The 17,334-nt window shown below is 42.9% G+C and overlaps 1 protein-coding gene across 5 annotated transcripts in view; it reads right to left on the bottom strand.

The window, feature by feature from the left end:
- Positions 1–15,982, bottom strand: part of LOC124626411 (sialoadhesin) — a 40,688-nt gene extending 24,706 nt beyond the window's left edge. The window contains exons 1-13 of one of the 5 annotated variants that reach the window (XM_053676534.1): positions 15,231–15,977; positions 14,771–14,937; positions 12,673–12,799; positions 11,756–12,088; positions 5,796–6,011; positions 4,990–5,340; positions 4,682–4,900; positions 4,242–4,577; positions 2,181–2,289; positions 2,017–2,053; positions 1,826–1,903; positions 1,630–1,707; positions 526–1,192 (exon numbers count right to left, since the gene is read on the bottom strand). In XM_053676534.1, the coding sequence (XP_053532509.1) occupies positions 1,172–1,192; positions 1,630–1,707; positions 1,826–1,903; positions 2,017–2,053; positions 2,181–2,289; positions 4,242–4,577; positions 4,682–4,900; positions 4,990–5,340; positions 5,796–6,011; positions 11,756–12,088; positions 12,673–12,799; positions 14,771–14,937; positions 15,231–15,267 (2,109 nt within the window). In that variant the 5' untranslated portion in view covers positions 15,268–15,977 and the 3' untranslated portion in view covers positions 526–1,171. Of the gene's footprint in view, positions 1–525; positions 1,193–1,629; positions 1,708–1,825; positions 1,904–2,016; positions 2,054–2,180; positions 2,290–4,241; positions 4,578–4,681; positions 4,901–4,989; positions 5,341–5,795; positions 6,012–11,755; positions 12,089–12,672; positions 13,472–14,770; positions 14,938–15,230 lie in introns of those variants that run through there. The other 4 variants (XM_053676533.1, XM_053676535.1, XM_053676537.1 and 1 more) reach the window with 4 other exon arrangements.
- Between the last annotated feature and the right edge of the window lie 1,352 nt (positions 15,983–17,334).

Here is a 17,334-nt window from a genome sequence, read left to right as displayed (position 1 = left end):
CTTCAACAGCAAAGGTGTGGTAGATGAAATATCAGACAATATATCGGTTAGCGATCTTTAGTGCACTGTTGTTGTCCTTTACAATCCCAATATACTGCAAAAGGACTGATATGCAACTAAGCAAAAGCATTGAAGAGAGGGATGTTAATACACTGCAAGGTATATCACAAGAGTAATATAATTCTAAGATGATATTGTGTCCGTATCATGCAACTTTAATATATTTGTTTTATATTGAATAGATTTCTGCGCAATGTGTTTTGATCTTTACTGACACAACTTCTATATTTTAAAATCTTGCTTATGTTGTGATTAAAGATTGAATATAATCTGTTTCGGATGATTTCATGTCCTTTATATTTAAGGCCCATGAATTATGTTTTTCATTATTTATTTTGTCTTTCTACTTTATTATATTAACACTTTTCAAATGACCAGGATTGTTCTCTGTTTTATGGAAAGAGGTTTGCACTGCTGTTTGAAGACACTCTATAAATCTAAAAAATAATAATACATGACATAAAATCTCATAAGCTCAATTTTATTCTTGTACGTAGAAACATTTCAAGCATTGTACAGTAACAGATCCGACATAGCAGAATTCACGTTGATGGAAACGATGATATTATCATTGATATTATCATTCATTATCAGTTATCATCATCATTAACCAGCTTTTCACTGTAGTTTTACAACACATGAAAATAACAAATAGGATCAGATAAGAGCGAACAAAGTTGTAAGACAGTAACAAGAAATTTAACCAACAGATCAGAGCTGATGGATTGAATCAGTGATTATTTCCCCACTGATGTCAGCGTGAACAGAGATCAAGCGAGTGAAGAGGCGATGATGAGAAAAAGCTGGAGAGATAGATATAGTAGAAAACGTGAAGGATGATCCCAGGATGCTACACACACTATATGTGTATGTGTGTGTGTAATACATTAAATGTGCGAAAAGACAACTGAGAAACTAAAGGAGCTGCTTGAATAACATAAACGAATGACACTTAATTAAGACAGAAATGAGTTTGTTGTGACGTCTTGATGCTGTTTAACTCTAATCCTCAACTCTAATCCTAAAACTCTCACCCTGAGTATCCTTCCTGAGCCGTTACTAACCAAAGTCAACCGTTAGTTCTCATTCTGCAGTTCTGGAGTACTTCTCCTCACTGAGTCGAATAGCCACCCTGAAACACACACACACACACACACACACACACACACACACACACACACACACACACACACACACAATTTCATTATGGCAATTAACAGTCCCAGGAGGCATCACACTTTCAAACACTTCACCACAGATATGGAACTAATTTGAACATCAGCCATCTATCGTGATAAATCCAATAACATCTGGATCTGTCTAAGCTACAAGGCTGAAAAGTAAATCTGGAAGGCAAAATAAAACATCTGTACAGATCTGGTGAAAGAGAGGTGGCAGTGACAATTGGCTGTGCTGACTTGATATTCACCCCTTTAGCTACACCACTTTTAGGAGGACACGCAATCTTTTATGAAACACAGGTAGTCTTAATAAGTTGCACCATCTAGTGTCAGCCTTAGGAAATGCATTTATTAATGTCAGTCAGGTGAAGCAGGTGTACACACTTACTGTCAGCGTGTCATAATCAGAGGACACGGTCGCAGGGTTCAGGGTTGTGTAAGTGTCACTGGCAGAGCTTTTAACATTCTAGGGGGTGAAATGAGAGTTTAGAGAACCACAGATAGTATGTGCATGGTAACACACACACACACACACACACACACACACACACACACACACACACACACAAAGACGGTATACGTACTTGCAGAGTGTCATAATCCGGGGACGTATTCATGGGGTTCAGTGCTGTGTATGTGTCATCTCCAGGCTTTGGAACACTCTGAGAGAAATGAAGAGAAAACGTCTTCAGTATTTATTCAATAGCAGATTTATAGGAACTTTATGTGGAACTTGATGAAGATAAAGACGTAAAGTGAAAAGTTCTCTCAGTACCTGAATGTCTGTGTCTCTCTCTGCTCCTCTCTTCCTCCTATTCACACAAACGACATAAAAACATGGCTGTTCAATCCGTTCCTGCTTCACTCAGCTAATGATAAACACTGGATTAAGTTTACGGTACAGATTCACTGTAATGATGAAAGGATTCAGTGGCTCACTTAATGCACAGAACGGCAGTAAGAAGAGAGAGAAGCAGAGCAGGAACGAGTGCAGCAGCTCCCCATACAGCATGCAGCTTCCACACCTTCGCTGAGCTCTCCTCATCACCTGAGATAATCAAAAGCTTTCAGTCCATGTACAGAAGCTTATACTATTTACTGTGTAAAATAATTTATTTTTATAAAAGCAGTACTGAAATTAATCAAATTCTAGTAAACATGTAAACTCCTCCTCGCTAGCCTTCCCACAACCTGTCCTCTTGACCCTATCGTTCTCACCTTCTTCAGTCCATCTCTCCTACACTATTACCTGCACTCACACACATCTTTAACACATCCCTCTCTACTGGCACATACCTTACCTCATTTAAGCAGGTCCAGGTATCCCCACTGCTTAAAAAACCCTCACTTAACCCTGCTGCAGTTGACTACAGAAACTACAGACCTGTTTCCCTCCTCCCTTTTCTTTCCAAAACTCTTGAAAGAGCTGTTTTTAATCAACTCTCCAATTTTCTCACACAGAACAACCTCCTGGACACCAAGCAGTCTGTCTTCAAAAGCAATCACTACACGGAGACTGCTCTGCTTTCCGTCACTGAAGCCTTACGACTAGCAAGAGCAACCTCTAGATCATCTGTCCTCATCCTACTCGAGCTCTCTGCTGCTTTCGACACTATGAATAATCAGATACTCCTGTCAACTCTCTCCAGCCTGGGCATCAGCGGAACGGCTCTGCGCTGGGTGGAATCCTATCTCTCAGACAGATCCTTCAAAGTATTGTTGAGGGGAGGTATTTCTGAAACTCAGCAACTCACAACTGGAGTTCCTCAGGGGTCAGTTCTGGGTCCACTGCTTTTTTCAATTTATACTACATCTCTGGGGCAGGTGATTGAGTCTCATAGCTTCTCATATCATTGCTATGCTGATGACACCCAGCTCTATTTGTCCTTCCAGCCTGATGATCCATCTGTCTCTGCACGCATCTCTGCTTGCCTGTCTGACATCTCGAACTGGATGAGGGAACACCACCTTAAGCTCAACTTGGAAAAATCTGAGCTTTTTCATCATCCCAGCCTGTCCCTCACTCAACCACAACATCACTGTACAGCTTGGTCCAACCACCCTCAAGCCAACCAGGACAGCCAGGAACCTTGGGGTGACTTTTGATGACAGCTTGACCTTTACAGACCACATTTCAACAACTGCACGGTCCTGTAGATTCATTCTGTATAACATCAAGAAAGTCAGACCCTATATCACCAAAGAGGCTACACAGCTACTAGTCCAGGCTCTTGTCATATCAAAAATGGACTACTGCAACTCACTACTCTCAGGCCTCCCAGCCAGCTCCATCAAACCTCTTCAGATGATTCAGAATGCAGCAGCATGTCTCATCTTCAACCAGCCCAAAAGGACTCATGTCACACCCCTCTTCATCTCCCTCCACTGGCTTCCTGTAGCTGCCCGTGTCAAATTCAAGGCCTTGATGCTCATGTACAAGACCTTGTCTGGAACAGCACCGTCCTACCTCAACACTCTCCTGAAGGCTTACGCTCCCTCATGTAATCTACGATCGATTAATGATCTGTGATTAGTAGTGCCTACTCAACATGGCTCAAAGTCCCTTTCCAGAACCTTTACACTAACTGTCCCTCAGTGGTGGAACAAACTTCCAACTTCAATCCGGACCACAGAATCTGTCACCATCTTCAAAACACAGCTAAAGACCCACCTCTTCCGTGAGCATGTAACGAACCCCTAAAATATCAAAAACTTAATCTGGCACTTACACCTCTACTCTGCATACTTTGCTTTTCTAGAACTCAATTAAAAGATCTTGTACGGTAACACTACCTGTAGTGTTCTCCGCGTGATATATTGCTTTGCTTGTATTCTCTCATTTGTAAGTAACTTTAGATAAAAGCATCTGCTAAATGAATAAATGTAAATGTAGATTGTAGAAAACACCATTTCTGGTTTGTTGATGCAGAAAAGCAGGTGAACACTGATTAATTCACAAGTAATAAAACATCATGATTAAATAGATCGTTCAAAGTTTACCTATCACATCCAGGTGTGTCTGTGTAGAGTCACCCAACACATCCAGGTGTGTCTGTGTACATTTACCCTTCACATCCAGGTGTGTTGGTCTAGAGGTGTGCTGTCCCAGCTGGTTGTGAGCAGTGCAGTAGTACAGTCCGCTGTGCTGGGAGCTGATGGTGCTGATGCTGTAATTCTGGCCTGTTGTCAGCAGTGTGTCTGCAGCTGCTCTCTGTTTAAACCAGGAGTAGGTGAGAACAGGAGGGTTTGCATCACTGCTGCAGCTCAGAGTCACTGAATCCCCCTCCACTGTGTCTCCAGAGGAAAGAACCACTGCGCTGGTGTTTTTAGGGGAATCTGATTAGAAATAAAACACCTGAATCAGCTGGTGTGTGTTCAGGATCAGCATTTGATCCAGATATAGATGTACTATGATTGAGGAGAGTCAAATCCACACTCACACACTGGAGGAGAGAGGAGACTGTCATGGCCTTCAACAGCACAGCTGTAACTGACCGCACCACCGACTGCAGCTACAGAGCAGGAGGCAGATTTACACCCAGACACACGCTGTCCGTTCTTGTACCAGATGTAAGTGGGGATGTTAGACAGAGTGCAGGTGGTGATGCAGCTCAGATTCATGTACTGCTCACTCCAGTCTGATACTGTAACCTTCAGATCTGAAAATAATACACGGGACTTATTATTTTCATTTATATAATCTCTGTAAATGTAATTAAATGTATAATGTATAATTATGTGGCATTACCTGTGACAGACAGAGAGACTCCAGGATCACCAGTGTATTTGCCTGTAGGATCATTAGTGTAGAATCTGAATCTGTATGTTTGAGCGTCTCTCTCTCTCAGGTTAGTGATTCTCAGTCTACAGTTATTCTGGGAGATCTGTGTGTACTGCACTCGGCCCTGATACTCCTCATCATCTCTCACATCCCCAGATTCAGCACCAGCCTGCTCTTTAATGAACCAGAACACTTCTGTGACCTTGTAACGATTAGGGAAGGTGAAATTACTGTGTATGTCCACTGACGAGCCAATCAGAGAGCAGATAGTCTGGGTGGAGTACGTCACACTCCAGCAGCTCTTCTCATCAAAAACACCTGAAACAAAACAAAATGAGAACAGAAATCCAGATCTAGTCATGAATCACTGCATGTGAGCTTATTGCACTCTAACAGATATGGGGAGCTAAACGAAACAAATAAATAAATTAATAAATTAATAAATAATAAATAAGTTGTGATCTTTTGCTATCTTTAGAAAACAACTTTTGTTATCTTGAAATCACATGAAAAAAACAACAACTCATGGCCTTTCTGGACTTCAGTAGAAAACAGAAATGGTTCTGTACATTGTAGATTGCTCTACAGTGTCTGCATTTGACTTTTCTCTCTATTATTTAACATGAGTTGCTATCTACATATATCAGAATGATCTCAAATGTTAAAAAATAAAAAAGTCAGAGAGAAAAGAATATTCATCTTTTATTGTCCCATAAACAGAAGCTGGCAGTGAGATGATGACAGAGTGAGTGAAGTGTAAAGTGAGTTCTTACAGACAGCAGGAGAGCGAAGCTCCTCATGTCCTCTTACAGCACAGGAGTAGCTGCCTGCATCCTCACTACTGACATACAGATAATTTCTGTCCTGGTCAGTAACACGCTGTCCGTTCTTGTACCAGATGTAAGTGGGGTTGTTAGACAGAGTGCAGGTGGTGATGGAGCTCAGCTTCTTGATCCAGCTGTACATGTCTGATACTGTAACCTTCAGATCTACAAATTATAAACTGGTTCATTATTTTCATCTATTCCATCTATATAAATGTATTAAAGCTGCAGTACTGAATTTTTGCCTCTCTATTGCCATCTCTGTTTGAAACAAAATTGCAAAAAAAGAAAATTATAAGAAACTCAATACCTAGATGAATCAAGCGAACAAGTGCACTAATGTTAGCTAGCTACCTATTGAGCCACTGAAATGTCACCTGTTCAGCAGAAAAAAAGCCATCTCTGCATCAGTTTTCAATCTCTTCAGATCTCTGAGGTTTCGCCGCCTCACAAAAGCCATGCCTATGTTTATTCTTGTTTTAGAACGGGCTCTGTCGCTTTCTTTTTTGACTGCAGGCTCTTCACAGTTCGAGGCTTCTTGGTTTTAATAACAGCTGATTCTCCAGATGTCAACGATGATAGCCATTTAGAACTAAGTTTAAATTATAAGCAACTGTTGTAAGAACAAGCTACGAACACTCCACTATCTTCAGCATCCACACACGCGATATAGTAGCTGGGTCTTCTTTCTGTTTACGGACGTGACATAATCAAGCAAAGACGAATTACTTCAAACTCACATTTCTCACAAAATCCGACCTGACAGCTCAAATTATAAATCATTATTATAAGCTTGCTGTTGTGAATAGGGGTAAGGTAAGGAGACAGTTTTCAACACTGATTTTTTATGTACTTGCTCAATAATTGATTTTTGTTCATTCTTAACCACAAAAGTTCCGTACTGCAGCTTTAAGTAAATGTAAGTAAATGTTAAGTAAATGTATAATTGTGTGGCATTGTTACGATTCCTCGGCAGAGGCAAGCGCGGATGAGCAATCTGGAGTACGTGGGGCAGACGAAAGATGGACCATGGAACGAAATCAAGGTCAGATAATCGGGCAAACGGGTAATACTGGGCAAACTTGAGCGTGAGCATTGCTGGGAAGTGCAGTCCTCATCCGCCATGTCCATGGGTGGCACTACATGCTGAGAACTGCAGCTGTTAGTTCGCCATGGCATAACAGAGCCCGCCCCAAAGGGCTCACTCTGGGAGCCGAATCCCTTCAAGGCCTCCCTCTCCTCCGGGGACCAGGTTTATCTGGATGAGCCGTTTGAAAGTCTCTATGCAGATTTGTGTCCAGAATGTCTTGGGATTGGATCCAGCACTGTTCCTCTGGTCCATACCCCTCCCAGTCTACAAGATATTCGAGTCTTCCTCTCCTACATCTGGAGTTCAGGATGTCGCGGACGGCTGGGTGGCCTTCAATCTCCAGCGGTTCCAGTGGGGGGTCCTCCAGTACCGCTGTGGCCAAGGGGCCCGGTATCACGGGTTTGAGTTGCGAGACATGGAAAGACGGGGTGATGCGACTGTGTTTTGGTAGGTCCAGGCGATATGTGACCTCATTAATCTGTTTCAGGTCTTGGAAGGGCCCAATATACATGGGTTGAAGCTTTTTGCCCGGGAGGGGTGACCTTAAATCTCTTGTGGAGAGCCACACCCTGTCTCCGGGTCGATAGTTGGGGTGATCCCTCTGACGCCGGTCTGCCTTACGTTTGGCGGTGCGGGACGCCTGCACCAGCTGTTGGTTGGCACGTTCCCAGACCTGTTCATTCCGGCGGAACCACTCATCTACCGCTGATAAGTCAGTGTGGGAGGCGTTCCAGGGGAACAATGGTGGCTGGTAACCCAAGACACACTGAAATGGGGTGAGCTGGGTGGCGGAATGCCGTAGTGAGTTCTGTGCGCATTCTGCCCACGGTAGGAAGTGGCTCCAGTCCCCTGGATTGGTGGAACAGAAGGTTCAGAGGAACCATATGACCTCTTGGTTGGCCCGTTCTGCCTGTCCGTTGGCCTGGGGGTGGTACTTGGAAGTGAGGTTAACGGTGACCCCCATCTTCTCCATGAAACTGGCCCAAACGCGAGATGTGAACTGTGGACCCCTGTCAGTCACAATCTCTTCGGGAATGCCAAAGTACCGAAACACATGTTGGAAAAGGAGTTCAGCCGTGGTAAAGGTGTATGGGATGGCCGGTAGTGGAATTAGGCACAGGGATTTCCAAAACTGCTTGACGACCACCAATATCACGGTATTTCCCTGAGACTCCGGCAAGCCTGTAATAAAATCTAGGGCCAGGTGGGACCACGAGCGTTTAGGTATGGTAGAGGCACCAACCTCCCGGCACTTAGAGCATGTGGTCCCTTGGACTGAGAGCAAGTGGAACAAGAGGATACGATGCGCTGTACCTCCCTAGGCATATTGGGTCACCAGTACTTTTCGGCGAGCAGTTGGTACGTGTGGCGGGCTCTCGGGTGACCCATCACCAATGTCGTGTAGGCCCAGGTGATGAGTTCTAGACGATACCGTTTCGGTACGAACTGTTTACCGGGAGGACAGGCTGCCGGGATTCGTGACCTGGGGATACAGGCTAAGGTTTGCTCTTGGGTCCACTCCATGGCGCCCACTATGCAGGAGGGAGGCACAGTATAACTTTCCTGGTCTGCCCGACCCTCAGGGGAGTGGATTCGCGACAGTGCATCGGCTTTTGTGTTCTTTGATCTGGGCCTATAAGACAGGGTGAATTGGAACCTGGAAAAGAATAGGGACCAACGAACCTGGCGAGGCGTGAGCCGTTTGGCAGTTCTAAGATACTCTAAGTTCTTGTGGTCTGTGTAGATAACAAATGGGTGTGCGGCTCCCTCCAGCCAGTGTCTCCACTCCTCTTGGGCCAGCTTAACAGCCAGGAGTTCTCGGTTCCCCACATCATAGTTGCGTTCCGCTGGCGACAACTTCTGGGAAAAGAACGCCATGGGATGCAACTTGGGTCTGTCTCCAAATCTTTGAGACAGGATAGCCCCCACTCCCGCTTCAGACGCATCAACTTGCATAACAAATGGCCTGGAGGGTTCCGGGTGTCTGAGGATGGGGGCTGTGGTAAAGGCCCGCTTAAGCTTCTCCAGAGCCTCCTGGGCGATTGGTGTCCAATGGAGTCGTCGGGGTTTACCTTTCAGGAGGGATGTCAGGGGTTGCGCCACCTTACTAAAGTCTCGAACAAATCGCAGATAGAAGTTGGCGAAGCCAATTAAACACTGCAACTCCCTGACGGTTCGAGGAGTGGGCCATTCCACGACCACTTGAATCTTGCGATGGTCCATGGCGACTCCCCTTGGGCTAATGACATACCCTAGGAATGAGATCATGTGTTGGTAGAACTCACACTTCTCAACCTTTACGTAAAGCTTGTATCGCAACAGGCAACGCAATACTTGCCGGACATGCTTGGTGTGCTCCTCTAGGGATGTCGAATATAACAAAATATCGTTGATGTAGGCGACGATGTACCTCCCCAGCATGTCCCTCAGGGCATCATTGATTAGGTTCTGGAGCACTGAGGGGCATTAGCGAGCCCATACGGCATGACCAAGTACTCATAGAGTCCGGAGGTGGTACTAAAGGCCGTTTTCCACTCATCCCCCTCCCTAATGCGGATCAGGTTGTATGCACTGCATAGGTCCAGCTTCGTAAAGATGGTCGCGGCCTGTAGCTGTTCCAGGGTCAAGGGAACGAGAGGCAGGGGATACCGGTACTTTACTGTCACTTGGTTGAGGCCCCGATAATCAATGCATGGCCGGAGGCCCCCTCCTTTCTTCTCTACAAAGAAGAACCCGGCAGACACAGGGGACGTGGAGGGTCGAATGTACCCCTGCTGGAGAGCTTCCTGGATGTATTCCTCCATGGCCCGCTGTTTAGCCTGGAAGAGCGGGTACACACGGCCCCGAGGTGGGCTGGCCCCAGGTAGGAGATCGATGGCACAGTCATAGGGTCTGTGAGGTGGTAGGCTACTTGCTCTCTCCTTGCTGAACACCTCATGGAGGTCACGGTATTCTGGGGGGATCTTGACCGAGACATGGGACAGGGGACTTTCCACAGTCATGGTGGCCAAAGGGACCGTGGGACCCCTCAGACAATTGTGCAAACAATATGAGGACCATTGGGTGAGTTGTTTGTCTGTCCAGGAGATTTGGGGATTGTGCCATTCTAGCCAGGGTAGCCAGATTATGACTATGTCTTTTATAACTTTTATAACTTTTGATGCAGTGCAGGTGTTCATAATCAAAACTCCGGCGAACTCGAGCACAGGCATGGCTGGGAAGTGTAGTCCTTGTCCGCCATGTCTGTGGGCGGCACTACATGCTGAGAACTGCAGCCGCGAGTTCACCGTGGCGTAACAGGCTAGACACATAGACAGATAGAGAGACTCAATGATCACTGGTGTATTTACCCCCATCTGTGTAGAATCTGAATCTGTATGTTTGAGTATCTCTCTCTCTCAGGTTAGTGATTCTCAGACTACAGTTATTCTGGGAGATCTGTGTGTACTGCACTTGGCCCTGATACTCCTCATCCTCTCTCACATCCACAGGTTCAACACCAGCCTGATCTTTAATGAACCAGACTGATTTTATCACTGTGTGTCCTGCAGGGTGTTTATAAGAGCAGGAGACATCAATAGACGTGTCTTTCAGAGCACACACACGTTCAGGAGTGTAAGTCACACCCCAACATTCTTTAACCAGTACACCTGAAACACACAGAGAGGTGCACACAGGAAGGAAGAACTCCAATGACGAGAGTTGCATTTAGACTTCTGAGGCTGAAATGAAGGTGAAATGTGAGTTGGTCTGTAAACCAGTAAAATATATAATTAAAAGAAATCTGGATCAATATAATTCTAACATCTGATCTACAGCTAGATTTGCATTTCTCCCTTCACTGTATAAAATAAAATAAAAGCAGCAACAAGTCGTATTTTATCTGCAGCGCTTTTAACAAATTTATGAGTCAAAACTCCATATTATCTGTTTTATAAACACTTAGCAGCTCAGATGTGTTTATTCTCTGTGTTACTGAAAATGAACGCAAATATTCTGAGGTGGAATTGTGAAACAATTAAACCCTCATTTGCACCCTAGAATGTTAATGTCACAGTTTCCCATTTAAGCAGTGCGCGGGAGAGCATGTGGGTGCGGGTGCACGAGCAAGGTGCGCGAGCATCTGCTTCTCGATTGTTGACAATCGTGACATTGTGTACATTGGACACGTGCTTTTATGTTTCTGTTATGTTTCCTCCCAGTTCTGTCATTGGCTGTTGTTTAGCATGTGTCTAGATTGCTGTCATCCGTCAGCAATCAACACGCTGATTGTGCTTGTATATATACCGCGCGTCTCCCAGCACACGGCGCGGAATATTATAGTAGATTAGAATAGTTTAGATACTTAGTTTAGATTCTTTACGATAGTTTACCTCAGTCATAGTCATAGTCCATGTTATGTTCCATGTTAGTTTAGTTCAGTTCATTGCTGGTTTTTCCGCTCCCAGTTCCTAGCCATTGTTTATGTTTCTTGTTTTGTTTCTGGACCCTGTTTTCCGTGACCGTGACCTTGATTCCTGCTTTGCCCCGTTTATGCCTGTTTGCCGATCACCTGACCATTGCCTGTTTCACGACTACGTTCTTTGTTCACTCCTTTGGATTTACCTGCCTGTGTCTCTCATTAATAAAACTATCAAATTGCAATTGCATCCGATCTATCTTCGTTACGTCTCGAGATGTGACATTTAAAAGCTCTACCAGTGACACTTACACAACCTGGACCCTGCAACCATGTCCTGTGATGTAACTGCTGTTGTGTAGTTTTGCAGCTTATTTGTGTGTGTGTGCGTGTGCGCACAAGTGTGTGTGTGCGTGTTACCTGTAACAGTTAGATGAACTCCAGATGAGGCTGCTATCCAGTCACTGCTCTGTGTTTTAAATCTGAAGTTATAAACTCCAGAGTCACTCACTCTCACATTCCTCACTGTCAGCTCACAGGAAGACGCCACTGTGCTTACAGACACTCGTCCTGAGTATTGTGGATCTTTCCTCAGGTCTCGTGGTTCTCCTTCAGAGCTCTGGACTCGATACCACTCTCTCTGTCTGACACTGGAGTGACCAGGTGTAAATTTACAGGGGATTTTTACTGTAGATCCAGTAACAACACAGAGACTCTGAGAATAGAGAGCTACACTGTGCTGAGCCTGAATGCCTGGAACTCACACACACACACACACACACACACACACACATACACACACACACACCAGAAGCATAAAGTTTAGTGAGTTAAACACATACAGCAATGACTCATGCACTGACCAGCAAGACTGTAACCACAGCTTTAACCACCGCTGTGACTGCTGCTGTTCTCAGTCACGAAAATGGAGATAAAAATAGAACTCAGTTTGAAACTGTTCATAAACTTCATCTGGGTTTATAGAATAAACAGTACAAATAAACTCACACAGAAAAAGAGAGGTGCAGGACATTAATATATTATATAATACATTCATAACATAATGTAATTTCATAATGTAAAAATAATATAATATAATGAATTGATATATGTATGATTCAGTAGAATTTGCAGTAATACATTTGGTTTCTTGCTCTATAACTCATGTCTTTTATTCTACAACTTCCTACAAATGTTCTTTTTTGCACCTAAATCTTGTCAAATTCATAAAAATACTTCCGAACACAGACTTGTTGAAGGATTTTCTGAACTGTTGCAGTAGTGACACAACAGCACATAAAAACTTTAGAAAGAGCTGAAATACTGGAAAAGTTTACCTGTCAGTAACATGAGGATCGCTGCTACTGTAATATCTCTCCACATTCTGTACAACACGGTGACATCCGCCTTCAGACAGCCGACACTTGAAGATCCACCACGTGAATAGTTTAGACCAAAAATATCCTTATAAATACAAAATAAACATATCTTACTGTTTTAATGAACATTAACTGCCTTAATCAGCCTGTTCCTCCTTCACTCGTACTGCACTTGTAAGCAGTTATGAACTTCTTCATGACACGAGCAGTAAAGATATGGAAGTTGAGTAGTGCGCGTACCACTGCATTGTGTTTTCACACTTCTCCATTTTAGCTTCGTCTCTTCTACAAGTGTGATTAACGCCCTTTTCTTACTCTATCGCCTTGCTTTTGTGCTGTAAAAAAAGCGTCTCTATAACTGAATTAATTTAACTTGATAGAGACAGCATACTGTTCTTCTTCTTAGCTCCATGAAATTATACAGGAATTACACTATATGAATAGTGAGCTTGTGCTTGTGGGATCAGAATTAAGGTTATAATATCTGAAATATCATGAGAAAAACCTCGCAACACCATAGCAACCAACTTGATTAGTACAGAACCACCTATAAATACCATAGCAACAACATGGAATATCATGGCAACAAACAAGAAACATGCTAGCAACCCACTGGAATACATTAGCAATCACCTAGCAACACCCTAGCAACCACATTTAATATGATAGTAAACACCTAGCAACAGCCGAGCTACCAACCAGGATAGGCTGTCACCCTGCCCTTATAATATGAGATTGTCCCGGATTGAAAAATTAAATGCTGCATCCTTTGATGAGTCAGTAAGGTACATGATTTGTCCTGTATTTCTCATACACATTGTTTCATACATACATGTAGGCTTCATCTGAAATCGCATACTGTGACAGTACTGTACCTACTGCATTCGATTCAGTACCTACAGCTCGGCCGTCGATGCAGTACGTACTGATCAGTATAAGTGTGTAGTAGGAAGACAATCCAGACATACTACATGCGGCATGTTAGCAATGTCATGTGACCTACAACCTTAAAAGAGCTGACATGCTACCTTCCGGCATTTTTGATTCTGACTGCTCTTCCGCACCAGTCCCGTTGTGTTATGGGATAGCGCAGTGTGCGCTGCTTCTATACTGCAGAATCGAGGTGGAAGCAGTTGGTCATCCAGGAATTTCTCACCTACTGTTTTATGAATACTGAGAATTCGGACATACTACTCCTTTAGCATACTGCCTTTCACCTACTGTATAGTACAGTCTGCATAGGATTTCTCTGATTTTTTGTGATTGTTGCCGCAAAAAAATATTTGATTTTGCTGCAGCTTTTTTCAAAAATTGCGATTAAAGTTGCACAATTTTTTTGTGGAAAACTACTTGAATTGGCGAAATCGCAATTGGATGAAATAGTCTTGCATGTTTTTTCAGTGATGTTTGTTGGTAAATGAGACTTTTTAATTTCTACGGACGGGAATCGAAGAGGGCTTTGGCGGAATGCGTGTCGTGATGACGTCATGTGACGCATCTTCACCCAAATCAACGGTAAGTCTGCGGTAATTTAGAAAAATTGCAAGCTCCTCCGAATATTCAATAGTTTGCATGATTTTGCTTTAATTTATGCGATCGTAAAATGGCGAAATCCTGGAGGGACTTATAGTAGGTTAGTAGGGATATTCAGACGCAGCCCAAGTCTTCATAGTGGTGAGAATAACATGATGGTGAATAAAATCAAAGCAGTTGCACAAGAAATAGACCAGAAGATCAAAAACAGTCTTATGGGGCAGAGAATGTCCGGATAAGCTGTGTGAGCTTGCACATCGACCTTAACTAACCCCTACTTAAATAACATGTCCCTTGTGAGACATTAGGAAGTAACCAATTACATAACAGGGGCAGAGACAGAACAGAAACCAAAAGAAAACACGTGTGTCAAAAGTAAAAAGTCAAGAAAAACCCAGAAGTGTGCGCTGTAGAGTAAATCCGTGACAGTAGTGAACACCTCCGATATTGTTTAGTGATCTGTGTCAAGCAAACATCAAAGTTCATTTACTGGTCTCCTGGACGCTGCCTCAATCTGCCTCACCTCGTGTTCATAACTGACGTCTCCGCTCCGACCCTCTGTGATGTAGAGCTTTGTGTAGATCTCATTCAGACGTACTGAGCATCCGTGTGAGTTTCCTTCGTTAATTCTTAAAACCGTCTCTCTCAGGTTGGATTGGAACTTTGGCTGATACACAGAGACCAGAGACTCTAATAAACAATAAACAACACGTTTTAATGCATGACCACAAAGCACAGTATTTAGTTTATATTGTAACTTAATGTTCCTTCAAATGTCGCCGTGCATTCTACATTCATGCATTAAATTTAAAAAAGACACACAGACACACCGCAAAATAATATCATGTTAAATTTCAGAGTACTTCTATAATATAATTTGCTAACATACTGTATGTACTCATTCAGATTAGAAGTGTGCAAAAACATATTTCGTGTCTAAATATGAAACAAAGTGGAATAAAGTCCTGACTCATTGCTCCTACCGTTGCACAGTGTGTTCGCGAGATCCGTGTGGTTCATGTTCTACAGGATGTGCAGTGTGAACTTCAGCGCTCCCTCTCGGACACTGTGCAGATCCTCCTCATCCTCCACCTCCCTTTCAGTGCATGCTGGGTATCTGGACTTAGGAGCTCCTAAAACTGTTCAGCTCATTCTTTATCAGAGTGATGACTTTGTGCTCCAGCTCCTGATTAGAAATACACAGGATCAGATCGAAAAATTTGAATGCTACAAAATTATATATTATTTATTTATTTAAATGTCTATGTCTATTACTACAATTAAAACTGACTGATTACCCATAAATACCTTTTTTTTTTAAACTGTAAATGACCATTATTCTTAATAAGGAATAAGGCAGAAATTGCAGAATAGAGAGAGACAGAGAGAGAGAGACTGGGAATGATGGCAATATGGAAATAAATATGGTTAATAATTATCTTCCTACATCTGGGGTTCTAAGTTAGTGCACTACATGTTCAGCAAGTGCTTTACAAATCAGCGTTAGGTAAACAATCTCAAAACAATCATTATTACCCATATCCTGTGAAACATCAGCACGACCACTGAAGGCACCCAAAAGCAGGAGGTATTGATAAGAGGACAATTCTAAATAAACAGTTTTAATAAGAAGTTCAGCACAACTAGCTAATTCCACCATCTAGAGGTGGTGATAAAAAGTGCACAAACCTATTCCGTAACTCACCAGTAACCGGTGAAAATGTTTTAGTGGTGTGCTCTGTTCTCTTTGTCCTGGTTAAAACTCTCACAACCGCATTTTGAATAACTTGTAGCTGTTTAATGGTCTTTTATTGGGAAGTCCAGTTAAAAGACCATCACAGTAGTCCACTCCGCTGGATAGAAGCATGGATGAGTTTCTCCAGGTTTTGATGGGACACTAAGGCTGTTTTAAGATGATAAAAGGCTGATTTAGTCAGTGATGTGATTTGGCTAGTGAAGATACGTAAGTGATACCCGGTTTGATCTTGAGCTCATGGCGTTTCTGTGCATGTTCTTGCTGTATTCATGAGCGTTTCCTCCCTCCTCAGAAAACATGCCATACAGCTGATTTAAAGACTAGGAATATACATATACTGTGGAGAAAGAATATCCAGTTTGCGACTACATCTGTTAACTGTGCTGATGAAACTGGTTCAAAGTGAGTCAGAGAGCTAGCCGGAGACGGTATTAGTGGTTGGTTAAATTATGAAGTTACAATAACACCTTTAATCTGATCAATTTTCAAAGTAAAAAAGTTTAAGGATTCATCACAAGTCTCTTGGGTAGCATCCAAGAAAACATGTTTCCTAGGGTTGAAAACTAAACTGATTGTATTAAACAGTTCTTTTGGCCGATTTGCATGAACAGGGATTACTTTAGAGAAAAATTTAGCTTTCGCTTCCCTTACTGCTCTTTGATAGTTTGTTAAACACACTATTAATATGTCTAAAGAGACCTGAAGCGTGTCTCTTTTCCATGTCTTTTTCCAACATTATCAAGGGTGAAAGTACAAGATTTATTGAAAGATTCAACCAGTGAATCAGTGTCTACTCCAGCTGAGACATCATTTATAAAATGCGATACATAACATTCTGAAAAAAGATTGGCAGTAGATGACTGAATAGACTGGGAGTAACGTAAAGGCTGAGAAAGAAAAAGCAGAGGACCAGGGCAAACAGACTCAAACACTATCGATTAATGGTCAGAAATGTCATCATCTCTAAATTAAATACAGAGGTGCCATAAGATAACACTAGATCTAAAGTATGAACCATATTGTGAGTAGGACCAGTGATGTATTTTACAAAATTGAAAGACTCAGTGAGGGAAAGAAATTCATTTACCAGCAGTTTTCATGGAGAGCAAACACGAATATTAAAATCTCCAAGAATCAAGAGTCTATCACCACGAGACACCAATCCAGAGAGAAAATCCGAAAATTGTTGGAGGAAAGCCCAATTAATTCTGGGAGGTCTGTACACGAGTGCACAGAAAACAGGACCCAAGACACCCATCTTTAATAGTTGGACCTCAAAATTAGAAAAATGTCCATGAGGAGCATTCTGCATTTGAAAGAGTTTCGAAAAA

This window comes from Ictalurus punctatus, chromosome 27 (genome assembly GCF_001660625.3).
Source record: "Ictalurus punctatus breed USDA103 chromosome 27, Coco_2.0, whole genome shotgun sequence".
NCBI lineage: Eukaryota > Metazoa > Chordata > Actinopteri > Siluriformes > Ictaluridae > Ictalurus > Ictalurus punctatus.
Note: the sequence above shows the minus strand (reverse complement) of the source record. Positions and strands in the feature narration are given on the sequence as shown.